This window comes from Leptonychotes weddellii, chromosome 5 (assembly GCF_054177405.1).
Source record: "Leptonychotes weddellii isolate Sample4059 chromosome 5, ASM5417740v2, whole genome shotgun sequence".
Lineage (NCBI taxonomy): Eukaryota > Metazoa > Chordata > Mammalia > Carnivora > Phocidae > Leptonychotes > Leptonychotes weddellii.
In genome coordinates, this window is record NC_138373.1 from 119,318,026 (window position 1) to 119,334,000 (window position 15,975).

Sequence of the window (15,975 nt, forward strand, 5' to 3'; positions counted from 1 at the left end):
TGTGTTCCATCTTAGCATTTTCCTGTAGCTGTGCCACATTTTGGATAATATGAGATGTGACACATTCAACTTGGATGTTACAAACAAAACATAAGGCAGCTGAAGGATGTAGTCGTGGGAGACACAATTTAACTGATTTTCTCTGTGTTAGTAACATGTGAGAATATAGCAGTTCATAGAAACCTGTGCAGGGGGTTATTTGGGGTTATGAGAGGCTTACAAAGTCATTTGAGATAGGCTTATAGAAATATAATTGCTTTTTTAGTTTATGCATTGAATAGGCATCTTAGAACATTTGTGGCTTGGCAGGAGATAAAATGTGGTTGATAGTTAAAAGAAATAAGAACGTATAGAACTCATTTTAGTTACTTACTGTAAAGCTTGTGTAAAATCCCAGAAGAATGTTATATCATTAGAGATCTGCTGGATTATTGTGTTTATGTATCATTTTCTGTTAAAGGTTATGTAAACAAATACAGAAGTAAAATTTTCAGTATAGTGCTTGTTTCATCATAGGCGTTAATGGTGATTATTTTAAAAATTATTCTTCAGTGGCTACTATACATGTGTGTTTACACAAGTTTGATTTTAATATAAATGGAGTGCTTTAACAAACTGCCCATGAAAATAATTATTACCATCTTGGGCATGTGTCTTTTAAACATGAGATTTTAAAATGTTAATTTTTAAGATACATTGCTATAGGGAAGCACCATTTATTTTCACTAGCTCTTTAGTTTTATTTCATCCATCCATATGATTTAGCTGTCTATAAAATGTTAACTAATCAGCTAAATAATGACATAATATTTCACAAGTACATTTAGCTAACTTTCAACTGAGTAAAGTTTGAAATACTTTTGGACATTTTAGAACTTTGTAAAAGTAGGACAACAATATAAAATTACAGAGTAAAATTCTTTGAATATTTTAGGAAACTTGGAATCCAAATAATTTCTAGTTTTTACAAATATGGTATTGTGTTGTTTACAAAGATGATAATTGTGGTTACAGAGATACCGTATCACATAAATAAAACCTTATTAATATTTTTCCTCCATATATTTTCTTTTCTTTTTTGAATTCTTGGTCATATTCCTCGGCTTTAACTTTTGCCATGTGAATAAGTAACAAAGAACAAGACTGAAAAAACCAAACTATGCAAAGCTCTATCATTTGTTCTAGTCTTGTGTAGAAAGGGGCTCAGATTAGTAATGCTTTATGTGACATTTTGTTGAACCTATGAAATCTTAAAAGTCTTTATCTCATGGTAGAGTAGATTTCCAGAGGGGTAAAACATAAATAACATATTATATCTTATTTCCTTGTATTGATAGATCAATTGAGGTTGAATCGACCTGGTCAGAGACACTGAAAACATTTCTACCCATAACCTTCCCTCTATTCTCTACTCCCATAGTACTTTATTTATGCTACTAATATTTCACCCATTGGGTGGCACTAATGATTTGTACACTTATCTGTCTCCCTTAGCATAATGGGAGTTGCTTGGAGGCAGAAATTGGGTCCCAGCTGTGTTTGTTTCCCCAGCCTCTAAAAGGATGTCCCATATACAAAGCAATCAGTAAGCATGTATAGAATTAGTTTGCATTGTTCAAATATTTTTTGTCAGATATTCTTACTGATTTGACTCTATGGATTAGAAAAGTACCTTTATCTATATCCAACAGGACATCTAGATTTTAGATAAATAATTGCTATGATGTCTTATAGTCACAGATAATGTCCATACTGTGTGTTCTTTAGCATAATTATGCAATATTGCCCTATATTTGTTTCTGGTTGCTCCTCGCCCTAGTCCACTTTCCAGTATTTATTCATAATCTCTCTAAATGTAGGTCTGGTGATGTCACTTCTTAATTCTAGCTCCCTCACTTGGCATGGAGGATCCTTGATGATTTTGTTCTTGTCTATCTCTCCGTGATAATCACTAGTCATTTACCCCATTGTAAATGATTTCTGCCACACAAAAATTGGTAGTCTCCCAAACAAGCCATTAAATCTCCATGACTTTTCCAAGATACTCCTTTCTGTCCCAAATGCCCTTTTCTGCTGTTTCTGTCTAGAAAACTCAAATCATCCTTAAAAATTCAACACCGACTCTCATTTCAGAGGCTTTTCCTGCCTTCCCCCAGGCAGAACAAATCACAGTCTTCTTTGTATAGGCACACCATCTCCTGAACCTGCTTCCACTTTTACATACAGCAGGTGGTTTTGTAATATTTGTTTTCATCACTCTCTCCTTTTACTACTCTAAAATCTTTGAAGGTTGAGTCCATGTCTTTGTTATCTTTGATCTTCAGAACCAGGCATACCATCTGGGATATAGCAGGTGCTCAATAAATATTTGTAGAACACATTCTGTTATTTAATCTTCACAACCACATATGTTTACAAATGAAGGTGCTGAAGTCTAAAAATACTGAGTAACTTGCTCAAGGTCACACAGCTAGTGAATGGCAGATACTTTACTTCGAGTGTAGGACACTTTTATCAACTTCGCAGGAGCGCACCTGCCTTTTCTCCCAGGAATACCAAAGAGCCATTTGTGTTCACATCCATCCTCCTAGAAAATTGAGTCCTTGTGGCCTCGCTGATATAACCCACTGCTGCCCTGAGAATTGTTTTTTTTTTTTTGCTCTTTTCATGCCTATGAGCACCTCACCACTACTTGAATTGGCTCAGACTTGGCTGTCATCTTCGTCTGGTTTGATGTATCTGACTTTCTTTGATCTTGATTCAGATTAGTTTCTGATTGTTTTTCTTTCTTTCCTGGTGACAAAGTGTCCGCCTTATATTGCTCTTCATTAAAACTACTCGGACTTCCTGTAGAAACTTGATGATAGTACCTCCTGTTTTCCTACTCATCACCATGACTGTGGCTGGACCAGGCATATTCACTGTTAACCCTTTAGAATTTGACATGTCCAGGCAGAAGCCATTTTGAGATGTTAAGGAATATAATTAGTCAAGTGTCTCTAACGCTTCAATAAGAATTCTTTTTTTTAAATTTTATTTTACTGTGTTATGTTAGTCACCATACATCATTAGTTTTTGATGTGGTGATCCACGATTCATTGTTTTCGTATAACACCCAGTGTTCCACGCAGTACGTGCCCTCCTTAATAACTCCCTTTACGTATGTTACTAAACACCAGTCTATGAAATGCTAATATTGTTTTTTTTTTTTAACGATTTTATTTATTTATTTGAGAAAGAGACTGAGAGAGAGAGAGCATGAGAGGGGGGAGGGTCGGGAGGGTCAGAGGGAGAAGCAGACCCCCCGCTGAGCAGGGAGCCTGATGCGGGACTCGATCCAGGGACTCCAGGATCATGACCTGAGCCGAAGGCAGTTGCTTAACCAGCTGAGCCACCCAGGCGCCCGAAATGCTAATATTGTAAGAAATAATAAAAAAAGAGTGGATTCTGAGATTTTATTTATATTTTTATACAAACTACAATTTACTGCCAAAAGTTGATTAACACTTGCTCCTTAGATGCAGGCCTTTACTTTCAGTTGCCTGTAGCATATTGCTTTTTGGGTGTTTACCGTCACATTACCTGTAACATGTCTAAAAGTGATCTTTTTATTTATTTATTTAAAATTTTTATTGTTATGTTAATCCCCATACATTACATCATTAGTTTTAGATGTAGTGTTCCATGATTCATTGTTTGTACATAACACCCAGTGCTCCATGCAGAATGTGCCCTCCTCAATACCCATCTAACTTGCCCTCCAAAGCAACCTTTTTTCCACTACTCCATTTCTTTCAGTAGCTTCCCGCTCCCCTTTAAAAAAATTCCATCAAGTCATCTCTTAATACTTTCTCTCCATCATCTGCTAAGGGAGCCAGGGCATTGAGGTATCAATGTTGGTGGATTTTTTCACCCAAAATATCTCTCAGATACAACAGTCCTTCGGCAGCACTTTGTTCTAATACATCATCACCACCTCCCCTCTGAGTACTATAGCCACTTTCTACCTCCCTTCTCTGCATACATCAAGACTCCCTGGATACCACAGATAAGTTAATTTTCCTAAGACACTACTTTTATTATGTCATTATGCCTACTACTGCCTATTTATTAAGACCAAACTCTTCCACCTGGTACCTGAGGATTCACACAGAGGAGCTTTTTTTCATGTTTTCTCTGCCTGGATTTATCCTTTTTTAAAAAGCTGCTTCCCCCATTCATCTAAGTAACCCTTCATCCTTCAACAACCCACTTTAATGTCACTTCCTTTTGAAGCCATTTCTGAACTAATTAATCATTTCATCCTTTGTGTTTTATAACATCCATCATATTGTAATACAGTTAGCTGTTTATTGGTCTTTCTCTTACACTTTTGAGTTCTTTAAGGTTAGGAACTAAGTTTCAGTCATATATTTCCTCCCCAGACACAGCACAATATCTGGCACAGAGTAAGAATTTAATACATATTTGTTAAATGAACGAATAAAAAAAAATAAAGGGGGCTTTCTTTTTTTCCATGTGTTATTCTCAGCTCTGAGTTTATTCACCCTTTCTTTACCTACCTGAAAAATCTTTTCACTATTCTCCAAAAATTCAAATGTAATATCTTTTTGAAAATAGTTCAATACAAAATGATATATTTGGTATTATTTGAACTGTTTAAATGTAGACACATATTGCAACAACTCCAAGAAGGCTCTATATTAGAGTGGTAGGATTTATTCTTACTATTAACATTAAACTTATTTATTTATTTATTTTATTTTTTTTAAAGATTTTATTTATTTATTTGACAGAGAGAGACACAAGCAGGGGGAGGGGAGAGGGAGAAGCAGGCTTCCTGCGGAGCAGGGAGCCCGATGCGGGGCTCGATCCCAGGACCCTGGGATCATGACCTGAGCCGAAGGCAGACGCTTAACGACTGAGCCACCCAGGCGCCCAACATTAAATTTATTGAAACAAATTTTAAAGTTTCACATTTTACCTTGTTGTGCTGCTTTGATAGAATAGCTTCATGGTGACGTTAAAATATGAACTAGAATAAAAGCTGTTAAATATGCACCATAAATATATTATTCCCTACACACACACACACACACACACACACACACACACCCCTTTAAAGTTCCTTCAAGAATCAGAACAAATTCTACTTCTTCCATTAAACTTTGTATAAATAATTCCATTTTACAGATTTTTTCCCTCAGATTTCCTTTGGCATTTCTCGTGTGTAAGAGAAAACCATTATTTTGTTCAGTGTTTGTTCTTTTATCTCATATTAGAGCCAGGATTTCTTGAACTTTATTTTGAAACTTTCATGGTCTCAGGTTGACAGTAGGCAATTAATCAATACTTTGTAATTGTTGCTGTTACTATTATTGTTGTTGTGGATCAAGGGGGGAAGGGCCCCAACAGGTGACTAATAAGCTAAGACCTTTTTTTTTATTATTTTATAACGACACAAGTTTTGATAAAAAATTAACACCTTCTCTCCTGGAAACTCTTTGTAGTTTTGTTAAATTGGGTTTGCCTCTGGCTAGAATTTTTTTTTCTTCCTTAATTTAAAGTGTTCTCTCTTCTGAGTTTTGTGAGTGTTCTTCTGCCAGTCTTTTCTTTCTTCTTCTTTTTTTTCTCCTCTCTTTTAATCTCTTTTAATGCTTTTTGTTTCTCAATTACACAATGTCATTTTCTCCAAAAGTTGGCTAATGACTCAACATTACTAAATTTAAACAGTTTCTTGAAATTCTACTGATGATGCAACATATCATATATAACTTATATTTCCTTAAACAAGAGAGTTTCATTTTAGAAATTTACCTTAGGTTTCACATTTGTAATTACTTAGCCATTTACTTTATATCATTTAAAAATCACATTGCTAGCAAACTAAGATATGTGGACTAAATTTTCATATTGATCATATATATTTATTGTTGCTAAATATTAAAAATTAGGATTCAAATAAAACACCACTTTAAGTTTATTTTACACTGTGGTTTCGATCAGATGTTTGAGTTACATAATGGAGTGGGCAATCACTATTTAAAGAATTGAATATTATTTTTCCTTCAGAATGAAAACCACATCTTCAATTGGTATTTCTTATAAATAAAAGTGTTCATTGGTCAAGTTGAAGTATGATGATATATTCCATGTTCCCACCCATTAATTTCAATATCAAATAGTTTCAATGTGCATTTTTAAATTGAATGAGTAACAAGAGTGCATACCTGCTTAAAAGTAACATTAACATTTTCATTTTGGAAATACACGATTTTCTCTTATTCTCTCAGTCTAGGCCATCTGTCTTTTTAGTCTTAAAATTTTAAATCACAAGGTCCAATTTCACTCTCCTTAATTTGTCTTGAATTAGGAACTTAATTTGAGAAGAAATACAGTATTAGTTTATGTCATAATTGTCAGTTTGTTGTAAGTTTGAACTTCTCACCGTGGGCTCTTACTCTCTGGAGCAGACTTCTGGGACCGTTCAATCCCAGTACAGTGCGATGGAGTATAGACCATTGGTGTGAAACTCTCAGACCAAAAAAGGACTGAAGAAATTAGATCTATAGTCCACAGACTATAAAAATATCCCATTAGAAATAAACATTATAGTATACAGTTGGCTGGAGAACTAATTAAATTATTGATTAAACATACCAAATCATTGAACAAATGATGATGAAGTAAGATGCTTCTTTAAAGCCAGATTGAAAGAACACACATATATAATGCCTAGTTAACTATTCCTTTTTTAGCATAGCTATTCTCCATTTCCATTTTTGTAAAAATCCAGGATTGGTGTACTGCCAGCTTGAAATTACAACTCACTCAGAAATAACATGCTGTTTATCTGCTGGCTCAAAACTAGGAGGCTCCAGGAGTGAGCTCAGAATTAGCTATAGCAATTTAAGTCTTGTGGTCTTTAATCTCTGTAATGATACTCCTCAGGTCCCAACTACCTAGGGGCTATTTAGCCCTTGTTATCTCTTGCAACTTCTTTTCTCTCTCCCTCCTCCCTCAATGAAGGCAGGAGACCAGGACTAATAGCTGCCAGCATTTTTGTTAACAAAACCCAAGCTGTTTCCTTAAAGCAGGCTTCTTAAAACAAAACGACAGAGAAGTACTTTTTCTTTACAGTTTATTTCTAACATAACAAATCAGCTCTTATCAGAGCAAATACAAAGGTCTAAACATCACACAGAATAGAAGTCTTATGATTTCATTTGTTTTCATAACTTTATGGTAATGGTTATTAATACCTATTGCTCTCCACTTTATGTTCATTATCCTGAAGTTGCATATATATCCACAGATATTACAGTTTTATGTCAATATGTCTTTTGCTATTTGTTGTGGTCTCCTGAGATTCTTTCAGAAGATAAATGGTGTGTGTGTGTGTGTGTTAGAAAATGAGGTCGGGGGAGGAGGGAAGAAAAGTGGACAGATCAGTGAGAGAGAATAAGGTGTTCAAATGGTATTACCAATAAATGGTATAAATAGCAAAATGGCCCTGAAATCCAGAAATTTAGTTCTTATTCTTCTGACGAACTTAACTAAAAAGGTTATTTGGGACTGGAATTGTCGCCTTGATCCTGTAGAACACACAAACAAGCTTAGTCTGTTTCATTTACATGCCCACTGTCTGAATTTGCTCTAACCACTGTTAAGGCACCGTCCACTGTTTTTAAATCTGTTTAGGGCCCATTGTAACACATTGATTTTGTTCATGTTGTGCTCAAATCAACCACCTTCATTTTAGAGTAACTTAGAGGCATTTTATTTACTGGGTTCTCTTTGGAGTTCAGTCTCACCACATAGGCCTACGAGCATCATCAATGAAGTAACACACATTCTGTTAATGTTGTCACATGCATTCTGTCATAACCATGAACCACCTATGATATTGCCCCATCTACTGTATTGCAGGAAAAACAGAGGTTTCTGACGGATGTTCTGCATGAAGTGATGCTGCTTGACGGCTTGGCCAGTTCCCATCCAGTATCACAGGAAGTGCTACAGGCAACAGATATTGACAGGGTGTTTGACTGGATCGCCTATAAAAAGGTGGGAATAGATAAGACCCAAGTGCCAATTGGATGTTTCACAATCCCAGGGCAGCCAAACTCTTTCATGGGAGATCTATTCTTCTCGTCCTCCTGGCCGGTAGAAATGGACCGAGTTAGAAAATAGAGAGTCACTAGGTTCATGTCATTTTATGAGTTAGGGTTTTGCTTTACAAATCAGCAAGATGGAGATGAATGTTTGCCAAACAATGCAAAGAAATGTTGGGAGAATAAATGAATAAGTGTTTGGAGTCTTGATATGAAATCGCTGTACAATGGTGGTGTGTCAGTGTCAGGTTTTATTATTATTAATAAGAGAGCTGACCTACACAGTGACAGATTATTTGTCATCAGTACCCCTTAAATACTTACTTATTTTGCTTGGCTGATACAAATGGTTGTAGGCAGCGACATATATATTTTATAAACATTATTTAAGGGACATTTAGGGAATTAAAGATCTTTCTTGGATAATAATCATGATAAATGAAATTTTAAAGACTAGACTTTGACTGACAAAGATCTTGGACCAAGGATTAGACACAGAAATAAGACACACTCTGAACTTCTCCCCATTGTTACGTGGATTAAGATTTTTCTTATCTCTATCCCGTAGTTGTTCTAATTTAACATAAGTATGTATATCTCTTTGTTTAATACTTGTAGCTACTTGGGAATTGTTAAAATAGTGTTAAAGTCTAGTTCATCTTTGGTGTAGATTGAATTGCATTTACTGGGATTTCCATGTACTTAATTGATTTATAAATGTTTTAAGTTTTTAAAACTGTTCCTAATATTTTTCCTGAAGTATTCCTATTTACAACTAGAGGTCAAATAATGATTCATCAAAATTCCTTGGTACACTAATTTGGATTTTGGTTTTGTACTCCGGAAATGACTATCTCAATGATTATGCATTAATATTATATGCTATAATATGTAAAGATACAAATTGTGTTAGAAAATATCTTTTTAAGTCACTGATCATTGCATTGGCTGTAAAAGGGTTTTTGATGATTTGGAAAAATAAGTGGAAGTATAGAACCATATTTAAAATATATGTTAATATATTTATGTAAAATATCAAAATTTAAAATATATATTATTTTTTATATAAGAGGGTTTTTTAACTATATATTTTTAAAATTTTTTTTTAAATTCAGTGTAGTTAACACATACTTTATTAGTTTCAGGGGTAGAATTTAGTGATTCATCAGTTGCATATAATGCTCTGTGCTCACTACATCAAATGCCATCCTTAATGCCCATCACCCAATTACCTCTTCCCCCAACCACCTCCCCTCCAGCATCCCTCAGTTTGTTTCCTAGAGTTCAGTGTCTCTTATGGTTTGCCTCCCTCTCTATTTTCATCTTATTTTATTTTTCCTTCCCTTTCCCTATGTTCATCTGTTTTTGTTTCTTAAATTCCACATATGAGTAAAATCATATGGTATTTGTCTTTCTCTGATTGACTTATTTCACTCAGCATAATACCCTCTAGTTCCAGCCATGTCATTGCAAATAGCAAGATTTCATTCTTTTTGTTGGCTGAGTAATATTCCATTGTATTTATATATCACATCTTCTTTATCCATTCATCAGTCAATGGACATCTGGGCTCTTTCCATATTTTGGCTGTTGTGGACATTGCTGCTATAAACATTGGGAGGTGTGCCGCTTCAGATTACTATGTTTGCATCCTTTGGATAAATATTTAGTAGTGCAATTCAAGCATGGGGCTAGAACTCACAATTCCAAGATGAAGAGTCACTTGCATGCTCTACTGATTGAGCCCGCGAGGTGCCCCCTATCTCTTATCTTTTTGAGAGTAGCCATTCTAACAGTTATGTAGTAATGTCTCATTGTGGTTTTGGTATGCATTTCCCTGATGATTAGTGATGTTGAGCACCTTTTTATATGGATCATTTAACCAATTTTCTGTCTTCTTTGGGAAAAAATGTCTATTCACGTCCTTTGCCCATTTTTAATTAGATTATTTGTGGGGTTTTTTTTTGCTGTTGATTTGTGTGAGTTCTTTATACATTTTGTATGTATTGCTCCCTTATCCAATATATATTTTGCGAATATTTTCTTCCATTTTGTAGGTTGCCTTTTCCATTTATTGATTGTTTCTTTTGCTGTGCCAAAGCTTTTAGTTTAATGTAGTCCCATTTGTTTATTTTGCTTTTGTTACCTGTGTTTTTGGTGTCTTATCCAGGAATTCATTGCCAAGACTGAAGTCAAGGATATTTTCTCTTATGTTTTCCTTTAGGAGTTTTATGGTTTCAGGCCTTACATTGAAATATTTGATCCATTTTTAGTTAACTTTTGTGAGTGGTGTAAGATAGGGGTCCAGTTTCATTCTTTTGCATAGGGATATCCAGTTTTCTCAAGACCATTTATTGTAAAGACACCCCATTGTGTGTTCTTACTGCTCTTGTCACAAATTAGTTGACCACATATGCTTGGATTTATATCTAGACTCTCTTTTTTTTCTGCTCTACTGGTTCTTTGTAACCATTTTTGTTTTTGTTTTGTTTTGCCAGTACCATACTGTTTTGATCAGTATAGCTTTGTAATATAGCTTGTATCAGGAAGTGAGATGCCTCCAGTTTTGTTCTTCTTTCTCAGGATTGTTTTGGCTATTTGAGGTCTTTAGGATATGGGGATATATATATATATATCTGTGAAAAATGCCATTGGAATTTTGATAGGGATTGTATTGAATCTGTAGATCGCTTTGGGTAGTAGAGAGATTTTCACAGTATTAATTCTTCCAATCCAAGATCATGGGATATCTTTCCATTTATTTGTGTCTTCTTCAATCTCTTTCATCAATGTCTTATTGTCTCAGTGTACAAGTCTTTCATCTCCTTGGTTAAATGTATCCCTAAGTATTCTTTGCTTTTGATGCTATTGTAAATGGGATTGCTTTTTAAATTTCTCTTTTAGATAGTTCATTGTTAGTGTATAGAAACATAACTGATTTCTGTATGTTGAATTCGTATCTTGCAGTTTTACTGAATTAATGTATTAGTTGCATTTTTGGTAGAGTCATAGGGTTTTCTATATATCAGACCCTATCATCTACACAAAGAGATAATTTTACTTCTTCCTTTTTGATTCAGATACCTTTTATTTCTTGTTCTTGTCTAGTTGCTATGTCTAGGATTTCTAGTACTGTGTTGAATAGAAATGGTGAGAATGGGCGTCCTTGTCATTCCTGATCTTAGAGGAAAGGGTTTTAACTTTCACCACTTAGTATGATGTTAGCTATGGACTTGTCTTCATATCTATGTATCTTTATGCTTTAAGTACCACTAAAATACTGTCCTTCCTGTGTGTTTTCAAGTGATGATAGATCTACTGTATTTTCAAAGAAGACTTCACAAGAAAAAAGTTTTAACAGCTATACTGAGGTATAATTAAAATACAGTAAATTGTACATGTTTAAAAGGTACAATTTGATATATTCTGACATATGTATACACAGTGAAAACATTACCATGATCCAGTTAATGAGCATATCCATCAAATGTTGTCTCATGCCTCTTTCTAATCACTTTCCCATCTCTCCTCTCTCCTTCATTGATCAACTTTTTTACTATCGAGTAAATTGCATTTTCTAGAGTTTTATATAAATGAAATCATAAGTATGTACTCGTACTCGTTTTTGTCTGCTCTCTTTCACTCAAAGTAATGATTCTGAGATACATTCATGTTGTAGAATATATGGATACAGTACAATTTCCACATTCTCCTGGATATTTGGGTTTTTTCTAGTTTTTGTCTGTTACAAATAAAGCTGCTATGAACATTTGTGTGCAGGTCTTTGTATGTATATTTGCTTTTATTTCTCTTGGGTCAATACCTAGAAGTGGAATGTCCAGGTAATATGATAGGTATGTTCAGTGTTTTAAGACTGCTGATCTGTTTTCCACTGTAGTTGTACCATTGTACCATGGCATATTCCCGCTGAACATGTATCAAAGTTCTACTTTCTCCACATCTTCACCAACATAAACATGGTATAATCAGGTCTTTTAGTTTTGGATATATTTTTTAAAGATTTTGTTACTTATTTGAGAGAGAGAGAGAGCGAGCATGAGCTGGAGTGGGGGGAGGAGGGAAGGAGAAGCAGACTCCTTGCTAAGCAGGGAGCCCAACATGGTGCTCAGTACCATGATCCCAAGATCATGACCTGAGCTGAAGGCAAACACTTAAACGACTGAGCCACCCAGGCACCCCTAATTTTAGATATTGTAATGGTATCTCACTGTAGTTGTATATTACATTTCCATAACCACTAATGATATTGACCAGTTTTTCATTTGCATATTTTCCCTCATATATCTTCATTAATGAAGAGTCAGTTCAAATCCTTTGCCCATGTTTTTTTTAAGTTGATTGTTTGTTTTCTTATTACTGAGGTTTTTAAAAAATATTTTATTTATTTATTTGAAAGAGAGCATGAGCCAGGGGGAGGAGCAGAGGGAGAGGGATAAGCAGACTCTGCACTGAGCATGGAGCCCACTCTGGGGTTCGGTCTCATGACCCTGCGATCATGACCTGAGCCAAAATCAAGAGTTGGACGCTTAACACACTGAGCCACCTAGGCACTCCTCTTACTATGATTTTTGAAGATTCTTCATATACTCTGAATATAGGTTCTGTATCAGATATATGATATTCAAATAATATTTTTACCAATTTGTGACCTGACCCTTATTTTCATAATAGTGAATTATTTCATAATTTAGAAATTTTGCATCTATGTTCATGAGGGATATCAGTCTGTAGTTTTGTTTTCTTGTAACATCTTTTTCTGGTTTTGTTATCACTATAATGCTAGCCTCATAGAAACTATTACCTTCTATTTTTTTTTCAATTTTCTGGGAGAATTTATATATGTGTGTGTGTATATATACATATATATTGTTGTTGTTGTTAAATATGTGGTAGAATTTATCAGTACAGCAAGTTAACCAATATAGCGTGGAATTCCTTCATGGAAAGATTTTTAACTAGTAACTTAATTTTGATAATATTAGCAGGTTATTCAGGTTATTTATGCTTCTAGAATGGGCTTTGTATCTTTTCTAGGATTTGGCTCATTTCATCTAAGAAGTTTAATTTATTGGCATCAAACTGTACATGATATTCTCTTATCCTTTTATTTTTTTTATTTTATTTTTTTAAAGATTTTATTTATTTATTTGACAGAGAGAGACACAGCAAGAGAGGGAACATAAGCAGGGGGAGTGGGAGAGGGAGAAGCAGGCTTCCCGCAGAGCAGGGAGCCCTATGCGGGGCTCGATCCCAGGACCCTAGGATCATGACCTGAGCCGAAGGCAGACGCTTAACGACTGAGCCACCCAGGCACCCCTCTCTTATCCTTTTAATAATCACAGATTCTCTAATAATGTCTCCTCTTTAACTCCAGATATTGTTAATTTTTGTCTTATCCTTATTGTTCTAATTAGTGTAGCTAGAAGTTTATACATATTATTTTCCAAAGTCCAGCCTTTGGTTTAATTGAGTCTTATTCTTACTTTCTATGTCATAGATTTCCTCTCTAATCGTTACTATTTCCTTCTTTTTTTACTTTGGATTTAACTTATTCTTTTTTCTGGTTTCTTAAGTGTAAGCTCAGATTATTAATTGGAGACCTTTCTTCTATTTTAATTTAGATGTTTATTCCATAAATTTTCTCTTAAGTGTACTGCCTAAGGTATGCATCAGATTTTGATATATTGAGGTTTCATTTTCATTCACTTTAAGATACTTTCTAAATTTCCTATTTGATTTATTAGTTGCCCCATTGGTTATTTAACTTGTGTTATTTAATTTACAAATATTTGAAGATTTTCCAGAATTTTTTTCTGTTATTTATTTCTTACTTAATTCTATTGTGGTCAGTAAAACATATTCCCGTAAGGCTTGAATTTTCTTAGAGATGAAACTTGTTTTATGGCCCAGAATTTGGTGTCTGTTGGTAACTGTTCCATATGCACTTCAAGAGAATGTGTATTCCACTGTTGTTGACTGGAATATATTATGCCAATTAGGTCAAGTTGGTTGATAGAGTTGTTCGAGTTTTTTATATCCTTACTGATTTTCTGTCTACTTGTTCATCATGCTTTCTTGATGAGTCCTCATTGTTTGGATTCACTCACATCATACTGAATCAAACATCTAAAAATTTAGTGAAAAATAGTGGCCCAGGTACTGTTGGTATATCTGAAAAATAATCTTCAAATGTAAATGTGGAAAAATAAAGATTAGAACAATTTGGCTGAAATATCAGGGACTTAAGATGAGAATCTCTGTATCAGGCCTTGATGTACACCTTGTGCTTTAGTCTAGGTCTCTGACTTGGCTTCTCTCAGGCTCTTTCTATCAGGTAAGTTAATAAGTAGATAATATGCAGTAGCCATTTTAACTTTGTAGGTAGCATGGGTAAACTATGTCATTCTGGGATGTATGACAGGTAATATGGATATTTGTACAGCTATGAGTAAGATCAACTGCTAACGTTTGTTGCATGCTTACTTGGTGCCAGGCACTCTGCCAAATTTTATATCTATGAACTCAATGAATCCTCATAATCCCTTATTGGATCATTATTTTCATGATTCTCATTTTAAAGATGAGGACATTGAGTTGTGGTCAATTCTAAGGGTATGTTTCCCAGGAACTTAAGTTCCAGAGCCATTGTTCTTAAAGCACTACTATATTTTATCAACCAGTTTGGCTGGAGCATTCATTCCAAAATAATTTGATAAGCCTCTGCTCATATTCCAGGCACTGTGTGCTAAGTACTAGGGATATAACAATAAGGCACAAAGGAGAGACAGCATATAAATAAGTCAGTGCAGTAACTATTAGTAGCAATATATCCATTTTAAATGTGGACACCTAACTCAAACCATCTTAAGCAACAAAAAGGAATTTGTTGACTGAAAAACTGACAAATCTGAGATGTAGTAGTAGTTTTAGTAATGGGTGACTCCAGGTATTTTAATAACATCATCAGAAATCTATATTTTACTAGCCTCTTAGCTCTTCATCTCTATCTAGATTATTCTTAGATAGGTGGCCCCAAAGAAATTAGGCTGGTAGAGTCTTCAACTTTGTGATCCTAACGAGCTCAGAGAAAGAGCAAACTTCCTTCATCACAACAGAGTCTCTGTTTCCACAAAAGGCTATGATTTTTTTCTGATTAGGTAATAGATCACTATTGGCCAATCCCTATGTCCAAAGGATGAACAATTCCTATGGATATTCTGACTAGCTAGTATGTGTCATGAGCTTATCATCTGGCATAAGAGATAGACCACATAATTAATAGGCCCCTGGTATCACCTGAAGGAGGGCTTCCAAAAAAAAAAAAAAAAAAGATGGCTAGAAAAAAGTAATGGATGTCAACCTCAGAATCTTATGTGTTATGATAGAAATATTTACAATACATAGTTCCTAGGGGAAGGAGGGAAGGGAATAACAAAAAAGCAAACAAGGACCATTCTGTAGAGGAGGTTTAGAAAAGGAAGACCATCTTGTTCCTTGATTAAGTAGAACATCAAGTTCGACATGGTTATAGAATAGTGAGGGTTTGGGGTAATAGGCAGGGTGAGGAGATAAGCCCGTAAGAACTGGAGGACCTCTTATGCAATACTAAGAAGTTTGAACTTTATCCAGCGGGCCAAGAGGAGTCAATGAAGAGTTTTAAGCAGAGGAGTAACATAATTAAAATTGTATTCTAGAAAGAATATTCCTAGAGGTGTGAAAGAGATTAAAAGAATAAATAGATCTAGACATTTTAGAAAAGACTGTAGTGACCAGAGTTGTAGCATTTAGAACTTACTATTTTTTGTATCATAGTATGTGGTACTTAATAAAAACTTTTTGC

General features: G+C 34.7%; 1 protein-coding gene across 1 annotated transcript in view; it reads left to right on the plus strand.

Moving 5' to 3' along the window:
- TRHDE (thyrotropin releasing hormone degrading enzyme) overlaps nt 1–15,975 on the plus strand; it is a 349,173-nt gene that overhangs the window by 192,338 nt on the left and 140,860 nt on the right. The window contains exon 6 of the mRNA XM_006728228.3: nt 7,930–8,067. Coding sequence (XP_006728291.1) covers nt 7,930–8,067 — 138 coding nt within the window. The remainder of the gene's footprint in view (nt 1–7,929; nt 8,068–15,975) is intronic.